The sequence below is a fragment of the Artemia sp. Qi Xiang Cuo genome, chromosome 4 (assembly GCF_049724085.1).
Source record: "Artemia sp. Qi Xiang Cuo chromosome 4, ASM4972408v1, whole genome shotgun sequence".
Classification (NCBI taxonomy): Eukaryota; Metazoa; Arthropoda; class Branchiopoda; order Anostraca; family Artemiidae; genus Artemia; species Artemia sp. Qi Xiang Cuo.
In genome coordinates, this window is record NC_142797.1 from 48,274,766 (window position 1) to 48,291,597 (window position 16,832).

The 16,832-nt window shown below is 35.8% G+C and overlaps 1 protein-coding gene across 1 annotated transcript in view; it reads right to left on the reverse strand.

The window, feature by feature from the left end:
- Positions 1-928: 928 nt before the first annotated feature.
- The window catches only part of LOC148953179 (uncharacterized), a 36,190-nt gene continuing 20,286 nt past the window's right edge, over positions 929-16,832 (reverse strand). Inside the window, exons 4-5 of the mRNA XM_089087898.1 lie at positions 3,085-3,252; positions 929-1,280 (exon numbers count right to left, since the gene is read on the reverse strand). Of these exons, the coding sequence (XP_088944024.1) occupies positions 1,244-1,280; positions 3,085-3,252 (205 nt within the window). The 3' untranslated portion in view covers positions 929-1,243. The remainder of the gene's footprint in view (positions 1,281-3,084; positions 3,253-16,832) is intronic.

Below are 16,832 nucleotides of genomic sequence, written 5' to 3' on the forward strand. Positions count from 1 at the left end.
ACTCGTTTTAAGATTTATTTACTCATTTATATTACTAAATATTGTTTGTTTGTTTAATTTCGGTTCGTTTTGGGTTTCTTATATACTTCAATAGCAAAATATTTTTTTTCGTTTTAAACTTGATTTGCATATTCAACTTAAGCTTTACTCATTTTGAGATTTATTTATTTATTTATATTAGTACCTGTCGTATTTTTTTTGCTATGATTGTTTATTTAATTTCTGTTCGTTTTGGGGTTTCATTTATTCGTTAATGGTAATTTCTGGGTGTTTTGAGTTTGAGTTATTGTAGGTTTCAATTTCTTCTGATCTTTAGTTTAATAATTTCTTTTTCGGAAAGTTTTTTTTTTTATTAATTAATAAAAATAAAGAAAGGTAGTTAAAACAAATAAATCACATGACTATTTATCAAGAAAACAGGCAACAAAAACAAACGGTGTCAATGCTCAGGCTCAGCTACCATGGACTATTCCTCATATATTACAAATCATAATTCATATAGAATACAATGGACTCCAAGGCCTGGGTATGAGCCTATGTGTTAAGACGGGTCTGAGTGCTTTCGAGTTTGGAATATTGTTCAGACGGCAAGGACTGTATTTCCTGGTTACTGTTCGACTTTAGAGCGGTTTGGCCAACTGAAATCCTTTGTATCAATGTACGTATTTAAATGTTCAACTCGTAAGCCTCACACTAAAACAAAATGAGAAAAGGCTAGACATATCTAACATTCCCTTCTCAATGGCTATCTTGCAACATAATCAACTTTTAGAGAGAAAGTATGAAAGCACTAAGAAACTAATTACATTTTTATCATTTGGCGTTAATTTATATTCCTTTAATTCTGAAATTAAATACTAAAATAAGATTTACTTCATCTATTTATGAACTGCACTTCCTGAAGATATCAACTATGAACAGACCAAAGTTGTAGGAGTACAAGACGTTTATTACTTCTACATAATTATACAACACAGGAAGGAGTTGAAATTTAAAACGCACAAATTTAAAACGATATTTAAATTAAAACGATATCCAACAGAAATAATGAAATTTAAGACGATATCCCACAGACTTTTTTCAATAAATGAACATGCCATTTTTTTCAAAAGCCAACCTTCGTGAACCATAGAAACTCCTCCACCTATATCTGACAAGTTTTTAAACATGATGATCTGTAAATCTCATAAAAAATATTCAAACCCCCGGACTAATCTGTGGTTTTGACGGATGTGTCATCGCTCTAGGGATTTTCCTTCTTGCCCAAATCCAAGTAAAAACTAAAAAAAGAAATCCAATCTTAGGTAAAATGAAAGACTCAATAATGCAAAAAGCTGATAATAACATTAAAGGTTCTCTAAATTTTACAGTAACCTTGACATAATTGTTATTGGAATGGATCGAAATAGTCATTATCGTATTTTTTCATTTACAATATCTCACCCCAAAAATTACCAGAGTTGCAGAACAACTTTTTTTTACATCTGTCATCTCCCAAAAAATTGACTCACTGATTAATACCTGGGGTGGCATTTTTAATACGAAATGTATTCCATTACAATAACAACCAGTGCTTATTGAACTTGCATTTTATTAAAATAGACAGGAAAATAATTCTTGTCCTGTAGAGGCAAACATATTTGCTTTTTGGTGCTACCATTAGAAGCTTAAGTCATGGGTTGGCATAGCCTAATTTGCATCTAAAAGTAGCAAAAAATACAGCAAATATCCTGCATGTATACAACAAGCAATTAGAACTCATACTATTTCAAGAATAAGTGCAGTAAGGACTTTGGGAAAGCGAAGTTGGAGTAAAAGAATGATGTATGAAATACATAAGGAACATTTCATGGCACTGAGTTTAACGGATACTTAATTGCTATTTTTCCGCCAGTCATCGCTAGTTTGGATATAGTTGAAATATGAGTAGAAAAGGTACGATTTATTTAAGAGATAGTAAGCCCACAAAAATTCAGTTAGAAAAAACCTACAAACCTGTCCTTAAAACAGTCAATAAACCAATTTAAATTCAATCCGATTCACTACTTGGATCGTACTTTCAGCTTCGGCGTTCATCCAGGATCCCGATTTCCAGAAGCAAACGCCAAATGTCAACCAATTAACAGGTTTTTTTTTAAATGGGAAAGTTTTGCAAAGATTAAAATAATTAACTATAAATGATTTCTGTTTCTCATCAGAATAAAAAGTTGCAATCGCAGTGCAATTTTCGCACTAAAAAAACACACAATCTTTGCGAAACTTTATTAGGCGCACTGTGAATTTTACACATGTGATCATAATTAGATTTTCAACTTTAATCAAAGTCGATTTGCAAAATACCGAATCCCTGTTTCTCTTACAAGCATCTCACTCTGAGAGCGAAAATCCAAATAATAACCTAGCGTCATTCGAAGGCAAATTTATCTCAAATATGGAGTGAACTTGAAAATTGAGCTGTAGCAACACAGAGGAAGGCCATATAAGGTTTGAATTTCCCCCTTCTACCCACCCACCAGAAAAAATTGTCATTGGAGTGGAGACTGATTTGGATTTCCCTCATTTTTCCTCCCCTCCCTATCCAAGAAATTTGCTTTCTCCCCCTTCAAACAACATAAAATTTTGACCCCTCCCCCTCACAGAAAAATAAATCAACAACTTGTCCAGCAATGAAAGAAGACAATACAGATATTACCAAAGATTCTACATTCAAACACCTCTACTATACTGGATATCAAGATCCCGTACTTCAAATAAATGAAGGTTAAGAGAGAAAAGTAACATCCAAGCATTTTCAGTATAATCTAAGGAATCTTTTTTTTGCAAAACAAAAAAGCAAAACAAAATATATTATTAAATTTCAAAACTTAATTTATTACAAACTCAGCTTACTGAAAGTGAATGCTACTTACTCTTCTTCTACAGAGGTACTTACTTGTACTTGGATCAGGACACAAGCTATGTAGCTCTCTACAGAGGTAGAGAAAATATGAGGTAGCCTACATGAAATTTGCAGTGTTTGAGATTTCTTTTTTTTAAAGCAAAATAGATTGTTGAAAATAAAGAAAATTAAAAGTCGCTGCTTACTTCTCCTCTACTAGGGCATCCAGTTTGGGTCGGCGCAAGGGTTTATATTCAGGAATTTCTGTTCTGGGTCTTCTTATCGATTTGGGACTAGGCGATTGTGGCTGATGTAAACGCTCAAGGCAATTGTAGGATTCAGTCTCCATCAGTTCTGCTTCCACTTCATCTTTCCTGCAAGAAAAACAAATTTCTATTAATTTATTATACGTAGCGTATACGATGCAATTTTTAAAGTCATTTGTGTATTTAAGTTCATTGTGTATCAATTGCGTAGCCTTGTAGTATAATGCATTAATCTATTAAAAGGCCCCTTCAACAGCGATACCATGCCACTCCTCTCAGGCTCCTACTGACCTACAGTTCCGTATATAGCACCTCAATACGCTTTGACAGTGCCCACCGGGGTAGGCATTAGAGAGCTTTCCGAAATACCGTTTGACGCAATTGCAATCGCCTTATTTTTTTACGGTAGCCTTAAATGATGGTAGTGATGTAAAATAAGGTAATAATCTTCCGTTTTGATTTTTGGTCTCTGGACTTTTACGGTATTCTGTGTACTCACGCTATATTGCTCAAGTGTAACTTAATACTTAAGAATCTCAGTAGGGATGACCCTATTGATCCCACACGAACACCATGTATGGGCATAGAATACTGACGCGAACACATGTGCTGCCATCTACAATTTAGTCTAACTCTGACTCCACACCATATATGAGCATAGACTCCCTAGGGGAAATGGATTTCCGAGAATTTGATTGCGTAATCGAAGGGGAGAGGAATTCCGAGAAATTGACTGCGTAATCGGTGGAGGAATTTTATTGATCCGATAACGGGAAACATGATCACGTGTCTCCTTCTAAACCAATCAAGAGGGCTGGTTACATATTAGCGGGAGAGGATTGCAGAGAATATAAGGAAAGGATTTTTGCTATAGTTTTTATTAGTCTGTGAATTGAATTCAAATGAGTGAGAACAGTTTGACTTTACTCATTTGGATATATTTGTGCTGATGATGAGTGGAATGTTTACCCTATCAGAAGTTGATAGTGGAGTTGGTAGCAATAAAACATGAGCACCAAACATTGCGGTGGAAATCACGAGAGGATCACGGCTTTGTCTGGAATGGGATGAAGTATGTGCAAGATATGTGATATCCATGAGCAAATTTAAAATGGAGGATCAATTATGTTTCGCTGCAAAAGTTAATATAGCACATGTGAATAGACTTCAATGTGCTTTAAGTGCATTAGTGAAACATATCGAAGACAATAAACTGTATCGATAATTGTACATGCTTAGTATTATTGTTGTAATTATCCAATAAAATTGTTTCGAAATCGAAAATGTTTCCTTTTTTGTTGTTGTTAGAATGTTAGGCTAACTATTCATGGTCAGTCTAGAGTCAGCAGTCAGAGTGAAAGGATTGAAAAATGAATAAATTTGGGAAAGAGAAAATTAGATCGAATCTGGTGTTTATGGAAAAACATTTGATTTTGGATGACGATTTTCGCGAGTTATCTCTTCAACGCAGGATATTCTCTCGGGGAACACTTGACAATATAATGAAAACTAATTCTCCCCCATTGGACTATTGTATGAAGCTTTGTCGATGTGACTCAAATGCTTATACTCAATTTACTGATATATTAATTGGAACAAAGCAGAATAATATTGTGGATATACTTTTGAAAATATTGCCATAGATTCAATATAGATGGCTCCCCCCACCATTCGTAAGAGGTGACGTCACAGAATTACTCCTCTCCCATTCCTCCAACCCTGAATTTATTCGTCAGCAGGGACGATCAGTTTCGTTTTAGCTGTGAGAGAGAGAGTTGACATCGGAAACCGAAAAATGTTCTATACATGTCCACTATGCATGTACTCTCTTGGCAGTTGGACTCAATGTGAGAATTGTACAATTATTGATGACTATAGTGAAAAGTGCAAATTATGTAATCCATGTAAATTACATAGAGGCTATGCAGTACAAATTAAAGGATGTAATTCATGTCTTGAAGAGATTTGTGACTCTCACCTAGAGGACATCTGTGCTCCAATTGTCACTATGACAAATGTGATCAGAGGGAGAATACTTACCCCGCTATGATTGGAAAGAATCCCAAACGTGATTTTAGTTTATTTCTACGATATCGGTATCGTCGTGGAGTTCAATTATTATGGGAGGAAGAATCTGGTCTACGATTCAACTGTTGGGCTTGCAAGACAGTTTGGTTTCTACGTCATCGTTGTGACGACACTGCCTATTATGACTATAAACCAAGTGATTTTTATTTGGCAGTTACCGAATGTGATTCACCATTTGAAAACACTATGTGATATTGCTTCAAATAGACAGATTGAAACTCGTGAATTTCATAATATGAATGCAAATAGTATCATTGACAATACAAAGAGATATGACAAGAGCGAAGTTACATTATACTGTAAAAAATGTGACCCTGACTTTGCAGTTAATCAAGATCAATATACAGTGAATCCAAATGATTTACCGGCATTAGTGGTTCACGACAGTTGCCTATACATCGATGAAGAAGAAGAAATCGAAAGTGAAGATTTAAAGACATTGTTGTATATACGCATTTTATTAATAAACAAATTCACAAACATTTCTTAAGCAATCTACTCTTAGGGCACTGAAATCAATATTACAAAGGTCTGAGAGGATGTTTTCCACTAGAAAGTCGTTCAGACGTGGATTGTCTACATAATGTTGAGAAACTGCTTGTAAGTATATCCGCGACATCGGAACACAAAATATAGTAGTGCATGGAAGCCACAGCTTTTAGTCGTCAGATCCTGCACTCTCCTCCGATTTTGAATAATAATTTTCCCACTGCTCTCAATATAGTTGCTGATGTGGGGTGTGTAGAATGTATAGGGTAGACCAAGAGGATCAAAAATTTAATCGTCTTCATTGTTTGAAAGATTCGCAGCCAGTGACCCGTCAGCACAGTCGACGGACTGCCATTAACAATAACTTAGCTAATGTTGACACTTTGAATTTTTCCAAGAACGACTGAGGGCAGACACTAAGATTTGTACTGGGACATGTAGGGATCCATATTAAATACATTAATTATTTGACTGATGTTCATGGTGGTATGTCTAGAAGAACACTGCCTTCGGGAGTGATTTCCCAATAGGTTTCATATTGATTTAGTGAAATTAGTGCAATACTCTCAGCCAATGGGTTAGCAAATGTACACTCTACACGCACACTCCCCGTACGTACTTTACTCATATCCTGCGTGCCAGACAAATCTAGTACAATGATACCATGTGTTTTAGCAAACATTTCTTCGGTTATACCATTTTCAAATAGTTGCGAATCATGATCTAGGGTTTGCATGGTCAACTCATACAATGTTCTATAGGATTTATCAAAAGATAGACTGATGAGTGGGATGCCGTTTACTTTGGAGACAAGAGGTGAAAGTCCAAACATTTCAAATTTATGTGGACATCCAGTCCACGAACCTATTGCACTAGAGCTTTTTACAAATGCCAAAGCGAGCTTTGATGGAATTTCGCCATTGATAAAGGATGAGTCGGTGAAGGTGTGTGACCCCATGGTAATATGACGTTGATTGGTGATTGTATGAGGAACAAATAGTTTAATATTATTTCCACTGACTCTCAGTTTTTCCACTGCCAAAGCAACAGAACTCATGACTGTTTGCGTACATGAAGTATTGCCGAGGTGAGGGAGAGACTTACATCAGGATTGGCAGCAAGTTCTTTTCTCAATATGAAATAGGATGGTGCAAGCGTTAATTTTATATCCACTTTAACATTTGGTGGTAGCCATTGGGGTATATTAAATATTTCATGATATATTTTTGCAACTAGATGTAATTCACTAGTTGTAGCATTTTTAAGTGCATCTGTACTATTAGTATGAGTAATAAATTCATATCCATTGGAGACGACTCTTAACCCATTGTATAACTTGGGTATCATTAACATGAACGGCATATAGTTTGTATAATTTGAGATTGTTGCTTGTGCTCACCAACGTGCTATTGATGTAGACACTGATTTGACGAAATAAATTATGTAATATACAATTTTCATAGGATATTCCATCGGCAAGAATTGGCAATGTATTATCGGATTTCCGGACTTTCATTCGTAAATCTATGAATTTCGAAGACATGTCCATAAAGTAGTCTTCATTGGAAAAAATTTGAAAGTGGATATTATCGGAGAGGGGTTGTTGAGGATAAAATTGTTCATAGTATCCATGCTTGACACTCACATCAACATTTTTAGCATTGAATAGATTCAAAGAGGTGGTGATTGAAGGTTGAGAATCCTTATGCGGTAGGTAGGACATCTTAGGAAAAGAAATCTAGTTTCGATGTAATAATTCTCTTCCTGGGCCTTATTCTTCTACTGTTTACAGTCCGTGTTGTCTTTTTCTTCCTTCTCTTTGACAACGGTAATGTATTTTGTTTCTGACCTGAGTAGATACTGATGCATGGTGCACTGTTTCTTGACCTTTTTAAACCTTTTCCAGTTTGTTTTAACCTTTCGCCAAGGGTTCGCGCACTGGACCTATATTTTCCGTAGCACTTTTTGAAAAATCCTTGCCAGAGCGCCAATCGTATAGTGTAGAGGAAGCAAAATCTGTTGCAGCCGGTACAATATTTTTTCTAGCCAGTGGTAGTGAAGAGCGAAACAGCTTAGCAAACCAACTGCCAAGACCATAGCCAGACATTGTAGTACGCCCTTTGTAATACTCCATTCCATTGCCCTGTTGTCTTGGGCCAAGAGTATTAACATAGCAGTCAATATCAGGACAAATGAATACCACTTTTCTATTAGACATCTTGTTGTTGAACGATGGGTCGAAAATGGCATGTAATCACAGCCAAACCTTTTGAAATTGCTATGGGATCACCTAATAAAGTTCGCAGTTTTAGCTGAATGATTTACGTATAAAAGATAATTTTGGGACTAAATTAAAGACGCTTTATATTGTTATGACGAATATGCTCTCAATTGCTGTTTCGTTCAAGAACTCGTTGGTGGGTAACATATGAACTACCAACCATGGATGTTTCCAGAAATGAGGTGTAGAGAAATATACAAGTGTCTATGGAGAAGGCAGGCGGGTAGTCAGCAAAAATAAAATTAGTGGTTCCGGCACTTTTACCATTGATTATATTGAGCTTAAAGCCAAGAACGTTCTTTAGATTATCATTGAGAATAACCTTTTCATCGCCAATAGGTAAACTAATATAGATCTTGCCCTCCTCCTTTTAATAGTTGAAAGGAAAAGCTCCTTTTTTGCGAGCGGAAATTCTATTATTAATAGAACGAAATAAATCATTCATACAGGTGAGTTCCTCATAGGGTAATTCAATATATGGATAATCCATCCAATTGATCTTTTGAATTTGTTCTTGATCACCTGAGGGTGGTGGCGGCCAATCATAGGGTCTAATTTTTATTTCATATTTACGATCTTTTCTCAGGATGTCGTAGGTATTTTTGAGAATACAGTCGACAAGAGCCACTTCATACTTTCCGTCATCGAATTTGATGGTGGGGGAGAGTTTCGTCCAAAAATCACTTGTTCTATTCAGGTCATTGTGAAGAGGATGAGAAACATTGGACATGAAAGTCACATAGAAATCATTGGGCATTGTTAATATCTTCAGCACTGACCCAAGAATCAAAATCAGAGTTGCATCCTAGCCAGCGAACAAGCAACTGTCTCTGGCCCCTACGAGTACGACTCTTTAATATCTTTTCAATTTGATAAATTTCACTAGTGTTTCTAACTTTTTGTCATTCATATTCATAAAAACCACCAAGAATCTTATCATCTTTGGTGTCTCGCAGTCGATATGTTGTGGGTTCGGTGTCCAGGATTTGGGACACTTTAAAAATTTCAGTGCTCCATAAATAATTCCCCTTTTTAGAAATATTGGTGGTTCTATTAATTCGACCAGTATCACCAACATTGAATTTCTTCTTCACATTTTTTTCTTTTTCACCATTGGAATATTACTTTAGAAAAGCATCAAATGTATTTTCACTGCAATGAACTTCCCGATGGCTTGAGTTGGACAGAGATCGATGGGGTCGATGGTTGTATATCCGCATGATTTTATCCAAATCAAGAATAAAAGCAGATGTATTTTTCAGTGTAGAATATCTTGTAATTAATAGACGAATCGTTCTTATCAATCGTTCAGCCAATGCAGCCTTTAACGGGCTGTGACTATGATAAAGTGTTGTATTATATTTCAATAGAACCTTTTGCACATGAGGATTAAAAAATTCACTACCACGATCCGACTGAATTTTTCTATAGCAATCCTGCTCAAGAATACTTTCAATGGCCTGAGCAACTTCAACACCTCTCTTTGACCGTAATGGAATGGCATAGGCATAGCGACTAAAGACACTGGTTGCCACTAGAGTATATTTGTAGGGTGCATTGTGACGTCGTTGAATTGCGTCTAAAGTTAAAAGATCAGTTTGCATTATATGCAGAGGGAAAAAGGCTTTAGTTTGTCGATATTTTTTGGCACGAAGCCTGCGATTCCGATGCAGTGTAAATCGGTTCATTCTGTAGATACTCCTTTGCTTTTTTTAATGTGCTGTCAGAGACAACTTTAGAAAGCGTTTTGGGGGAACTTAAACTTCCTGCTTCACCAATATTTTCATAGACATGTTTCAGAACTTCAACCATTTTGAACGCAAAATCCTTGTGTAATGTCCACTACGTCTTTTAATACAGAAGGGTGAATCAATTTGTCGTCGCTTTTTACTAGATGTCATAGGTGTTAGCGCTGACGCTGCTAGTATTTTACAATATTGAATCTTCTTCTTTTTTAAATGGTGGTGTAGGCGTTGCTTGAGGACTATATTCTCTTAGTTTCTTATGAATTGGCTTATTGACAATAAGGCTTTTGGGAAAGTTTAATGCTTTTAAAGAGATGTATAGATTATTTTAAAATGATAAATGTCCTTTACAATTCGTCACCATATCACAAATTAAATCAACTAGATTATAACTTTTTCCCTGAATTATAATTCGTTTCCCTGTGCTGTTGAATTGAACTTGATCATCACCACCAGTTTTCAACATGAGATATGATAATACTCTTTTACTCTGTTCTCGATAGGTCACTGGCAATAGGTTTCCAATTTTCGATACAATTGAGTTCAATTCCTTCTCCTTTGATAGCACTGCTGCTGCTGCTGCAGAATCTTGAAATGTTTCCTGTTTAGAAGGATCTGTGACGGCGACGGTAACAGCGGGTCTCTCACGATAAGGTGTATGTTTGTCCACACGTCACAATGCATCTTGAAGTAAAAGCAGTTTTTTGTCATCAGCAATATTCTCATCATTAATGAATTTGCTTAGATTGTCTTCAAAATGTTCGACGGGCGAGAGGACAAGTTTAAATGGCGTCAATTTATAGGGTTTAGTCATTCTATAGAAAAAAAATTGTTCACAAATCCTGCAATTATTGGCATTAAAAGGGTAAAAAAGCTACCGCCCGCCTGAAGGAGACATTTTCTTTTAAAAATTTGTCCCTTGTTTTTGCAAGTCAAGGCGCATACAGTGGAAGAATGCTGCTTTGTCTGTTTTCTAACACTTTTTGACAAGTGTATATTGCCCGCAGTTAAATTGAAACATAGTTCAGATATTAGATTAATGAAATCATTGTCAACACCATGTTTGAGTATAGCCTTCCTGAGTGGAGGTCTTGAAGTGCCTAAAACAGAAAATAAATGCCGTTGTTCGTGTAGTTTCTTCAGTGTCATAATGGCAACTAATAGCCTTTTCTACTGTTCACCGGAAGATATACTGTAATTTCTTTGTCGAAAATTTCGGTGACTACACGTATATCCTCGGGTGTGCTCTGATTAAGATCGAGCAAAATGTAACCATAGGGCTTATTAGTCACCTGAGTGTACGCTGACAGCAGAAATTTAGGGACGCCTGGATATATTTGCTTATTGAGTTATTAGTGAGCTAGAATCACGAACAACTCTGTAGATGATATAGATGGGGCAATTCAAAGCAAGGGTTCGCATACATTTGCTCTGATGAAACAGATTGTGTAGAACTAGGGTTATGGAAATCTGTTCATGATGAGAGCGAACAGTGAGCAGCTGTAGCATTTCCTGTGAGAACTGTTCAATGGATTCAGCCAAATCATCAATAATCAGCCACGAGTTTGGTTCAATACTATTGAAAACATCAAGTCCCCATATGAATTGTATTGGTATGATTGTGGCAATAGCTTTTATTTGATCATATGACTCCTGCTAAATACTATAGCAATAATAAATTTTATTTCTTTTTGCTATAAATATTCTATCACAGTTTTGAATTATTTTCGTTAAAAGTGACGTTTTCCTCGACATTTAGGAACTAAACAGAAACCATCTGAAGGGTTTTTTAAATTGATAAATGCTGCTATTGCGGTTCAAAAAAGTTGGACTACAACTAACCGTTATTAATACTTTTCTAATGAATAAGTAGTAGTAATATTTTCCCGATAGCTCTATCTAGTACGTTAGCAAGAACAACATTATTCAACATGAAAACTCTATTTGTTCAACATGAACAACATAAGAAACACTTGTTCAACAAGAACAACAAAAACAGTATTTCATTCATTTATTCAACATGAAAACTCTATTTGTTCAACATGAACAACGATAACACTTTATGTACAACATTTATTATAAAAACACTTCTGTTCAAACATGAACAACAACACTTATTGTCATAAAAACACTTTTTGTTCAGCATCACTTTTTGTAGAACATCACTTTTTGTACATTAGCACTTTTTGTACAATAGAACACTTTTTGTACAACAGGACTTGAAAAAAAACACACTTGGAAAACTTGGAACATGAACTTTAAAAAATAGCACAGTTGAACATTATGAATTTAAAAGGGGCCCCCTCCACTCTCCCGGGAGCCGCGAGGCCGAAGGCCGGCCACAGGCGGGACCCCCCAACCCCCTGGAAGCTACGGGGCCGAAGGAGGGGCCGAAAGCCAGCCAAGGGCGGGACCCCCCACCCCCGGGGCGATATGGAAAAAACTGTATACAATAGTCGCCGTCACTGCTGCTGCTGCTGCTGCTACAGGTTAGGTTGGGTTGGGTTAAGGTGAGGTTAGTTAATTTATGAAAGGGACTGGTTGGGTTAGGGTTAGGTTAGGTCAATTTATCCAGACCAAGTTGATTGCGATAGTCTATGCATTCAACTCGGTCTGAAATAAGGTAGTGGCCATGTGGCAGTACACATACACCATTCTCAAGCACAAAGACTTTGTCAGATATATATGACATTGAATTCTTTTCCACTCTTACAGTATAATTTCTATACTGTAGAGAGCGAATTGCAAGCACTTGTGCTCTCGACACTAGGCTACTTTCTACAGTCTCTGTACACGCTCATGTTGAAATTGCTCTTTACAAAATGTGTAGGCACCCCTTTACACGCCTGCTTTATTTTTCTACGCAATAAACTTTAGGAACCGGGAACACCCCCCTGGATATCAAATCACTCCCCGTCTCTGATTTTAACATTAGTAGCTGGTTGGGGGCTTGACGTTTCACCAACTCGGGGTAGAGGGACGGATTCCAGTTGGTGAAATCCATCCGCGAGCTGATGTGTTCCCCATTTTCTAAGTCTCCCAATAAATCCTCGTTTTTTACATTTAACAGCAAAGAATCTGTATCCCCATAGTAAACTTAAACGTCCCCCTCCCGTGGCCATCGCACCTTGAACACATTGTAAAAAAACGACAGCAGGCGCTTTTTGGAAATTTCTAGTACTTGACTACCTCCTGCTATATTCTTGTTCAGTACCACATTTCGCTTTTTCCTGTGTAGATGAAGCAGGCCAGCCTCTCTGCTCGTGAACGTTGTAAAATTGGGGTCGGCAATAATTCGTGCATACTCTAGAGGGTCAGTCACGACATCGCAACGAGATCTGTTCCGTACGCGTTCACACATTTTGCCGAACGCTGAATTTAGAATGAGTTTGTACATTTCCTTCTCTACTTTACTGTTTGCCCGAGAGTGTTTATCAACAAAAGTGTCGATAAACATCTGCAAATAGGGTTCCTGACTGAACTCCAGGACCCTATGTATTTTGGTGATCTTGAAACCATTGTTCACTATCCAGTGCAAAAGCACATGGTGAACAACGATATTCTCCTTAGGGTCCAGATCTGCAATCAGTTTTTGCTTAGAGGGGGTCCAGTGCATCCCCATATCCTCAACCAATGATCGATTGTAGGGGCTCAGTGAGTCCCTGCTCACTGGTCGATTGATACAGGGAAAAACAAAATCTCTGACTGAATCATGAAGCGCCAATGGAATGTGCCCGTAATTTCAAAGAACCATCCTTGTGGCCCATTGTCCTCGACTGTGGTAATGTCGGGGAACTCAAAAGGATTCTCAAGCCATTTATAGTTCCCACACGGCAAAGAGTAGTGAGACATTGCCGAGGGATATAATGAGTTCATGTCCAAGAACACTGCATTTGACTTTGCACCGGTGTTGCTGTTTTGTCCGCTTGGATCGGTTGTCAAAACGCGATCCCCATGAAAAACATACCCATCCCTCATTGATCTTGATCCTCATTGAGAAAAATTAAAAGGGCATTGTCAGAAAATATCACTATGGAATATCAAGATGAATTGATGAAAAACAAAGTGCCAGCAACGTTACTACCATTAATCAAACAGTCGATGAATCAAATAATAGCAAAGATGAAACGTATATTGAACCTGTCGGTGACACACCAGTAAATATTGTGTATGACTCAAGATGGAATAATGATTATTCTACCGATTACGAGTTAAGAGAAGACAATAGCTACAATATCAAGAGAGAACATGGTGAACTATTTTATGGAACAGATTCAAAATGTCCAAAGTTGATCATTGATATTAATAATCTATCATAATATATTTTGTATTAATATTCTACATAGCGTTATTTCATTAAAAGTATGTTTTGCAATACATTGTTCCTCTTTCAATATTTTTACAGTCAGCTAGCACATCAAACGATTAGAATGTCTATCAAAACATTGGAGATGCAAGAAACGAAATTCGCATACATCTTTCGACAGACACATGGGATAACATTGTTCTATAAACGGTTCATAATAAAAAAAATAGTTTGGACAAGAAAAAAAAACAACCTAAAATAATGTCGTGAAATCATTTTCAACACTCAGAGCAGGGGGGTGTTGGGATTGAATCATAGCGAAACAACTAATTTACTTTTTTTTTAAATGCGGCCCACAGACATTTCGTTCTTTTCACTGACTTGAAATTACATACAAAAGTGCCAATCAGATGTTACAATCCTTTTGTTTGCTCAAAATTCAACAAAGCAACGAGGGTTAGGCTACTTTATTTTGCATGTTATTTCTAAAGCCGATTAAGATGAAGAAATGTCTTCAACGTCAAGGCTATAAGAAAAAAAAAGTTCTGGATATTTTTGTCAGTTTGTAGTTTATGCACTAATATCGATATCAGTAACGATTCTATTTGAGCTTTCTCCAAGTTGATCAAATTTATCTCTAAACGGTTCATGATAAAAAATAGTTTGGGACAAGAAAAAAAACTAGCGTATATTTTTAGAGTAGAAAAAAAAATTCTGGTTAGTCTGAAGTTGATTGTCTGAAAAGTATTTTTTTTGGGGGAGGGGGATACACGATCGGCTGAAACAAAAGCAGAACTTCTAAAATCACAACAACTGAAGATCAGTAAATAATTCCGTTTTTTTTTTTAAACACGATTGACTGAAATAAAAGCAGAACTTTTAAAATCACAACAACTAAAGATCAGTAAATGATTCCTTTTTTTTTTGTTAAACACAATTGGTTGAAACAAAAGTAGAACTTTTAAACTCACAACAACTGAAGGTCAGTAAATAATTCCATTGTTTTTTTTTAAACACGATTGATTGAAATAAAAGAGGAACTTTTAAAATCACAACAACTGAAGGTCAGTAAATAAAAAAAAACCTAAAATAATGTCATGAAATCAACATGGTAAATGATTCCTTTGTTTTTTGTTTTTTTTTTGTTAAACACAATTGGTTGAAACAAAAGTAGAACTATTAAAATCACAACAACTGAAGGTCAGTAAATAATTCCATTGTTTTTTTTTGTTAAACACGATTGGTTGAAATAAAAGAGGAACTTTTAAAATCACAACAACTGAATGTCAGTAAATAAAAAAAACCTAAAATAATGTCATGAAATCAACATGCAAAGTCGACATAGCTTTATTTCATTTTTTAAGGTTCATTTAGACGAGGTTACGTGCGCGCACGTAACCAGAATTTCTACTCTAAAAATATACGCTAGTTTTTTTTCTTGTCCCAAACTATTTTTTATCATGAACCATTTAGAGATAAATTTGATCAACTTGGAGAAAGTTCAAATAGAATCGTTACTGATATCGATATTAGTGCATAAACTACAAACTGACAAAAATATCCAGAACTTTTTTTTCTTATAGCCTTGACGTTGAAGACATTTCTTCATCTTAATCGGCTTTAGAAATAACATGCAAAATAAATTAGCCTAGACCCTCCTTGCTTTGTTGAATTTTGAGCAAACAACAGGATTGTAACATCTGATTGGCTCGTTTGTATGCAATTTCATGCCAGTGAAAAGAACAAAACCTCTTTGAGTCACATTTAAAAAAAAAGTAAATTCGTTGTTTCTCTACGATTCAATCCCAACACCCCCCTGCTCTGAGTGTTTAAAATGATTTCACGATATTATTTTAGTTTTTTTTTTTTTTTTTTCTTGTCCCAAATTATTTTTTTTATTATTAACCGTTTATAGAACAATGTTATACCATGTGTCTGACAAAAGATGTATGCGAATTTCTTTTCTTACATCTCCAATGTTTTGATATACATTCTAAACGTTTGATGTGCTACCGGACTCTAAAAATATTGAACACATAACAATGTATTGCATAATATACTTTTAATGAAATAACGCCATGTAGAATATTAATACAAAAATATATTATGATACATTATTAATATCAATGATCAACTTTGGACATTTTGAATCTATTCCCTAAAATAGTTCACCATGTTCTCTCTTGATATTGTAGCTATTGTCTTCTCTTAACTCGTAATCGGTAGAATAATCATTATTCCATTTTGAGTCATACACAATATTTACTGGTGTGTCATCGACAGGTTCAATATACGTTTCATCTTTGCTATTATTTTATTCATCGACTGTTTGATTTATTGTAGTAACGTTTGCTGGCACTTTGTTTTTCATCAATTCATCTTGATATTCCATAGTGATATTTTCTGGCAATTTCACTGTCTATTATTACATTATTTTTACACAGGTAACAGTTTCGGCACGTAGCCAAGATATGGTTTACGATATTCGTAGAAGAGTAGGCCTTTCTTTTATTGACCTTCCGTTGAATGCTAATACCTAAAAGATGACGCTTGGATGTATCAGTTGGTAATATGTTACCTGCAACAGTAGCAAGGAGTTGTCCTCTATCATCAACGCTTATCTTTATGTTTGCATTCTCTTTGAGTGCAATCATCTCCGGAAATCTCAATCTTGCATATCCACCATTTGTACAATGGAATCTTTTTGGTATTCCAAAGAAATTTAATTCCTTACTGTCATGACAATGCATACATACATTTCCAATAGTGCTACCAATTG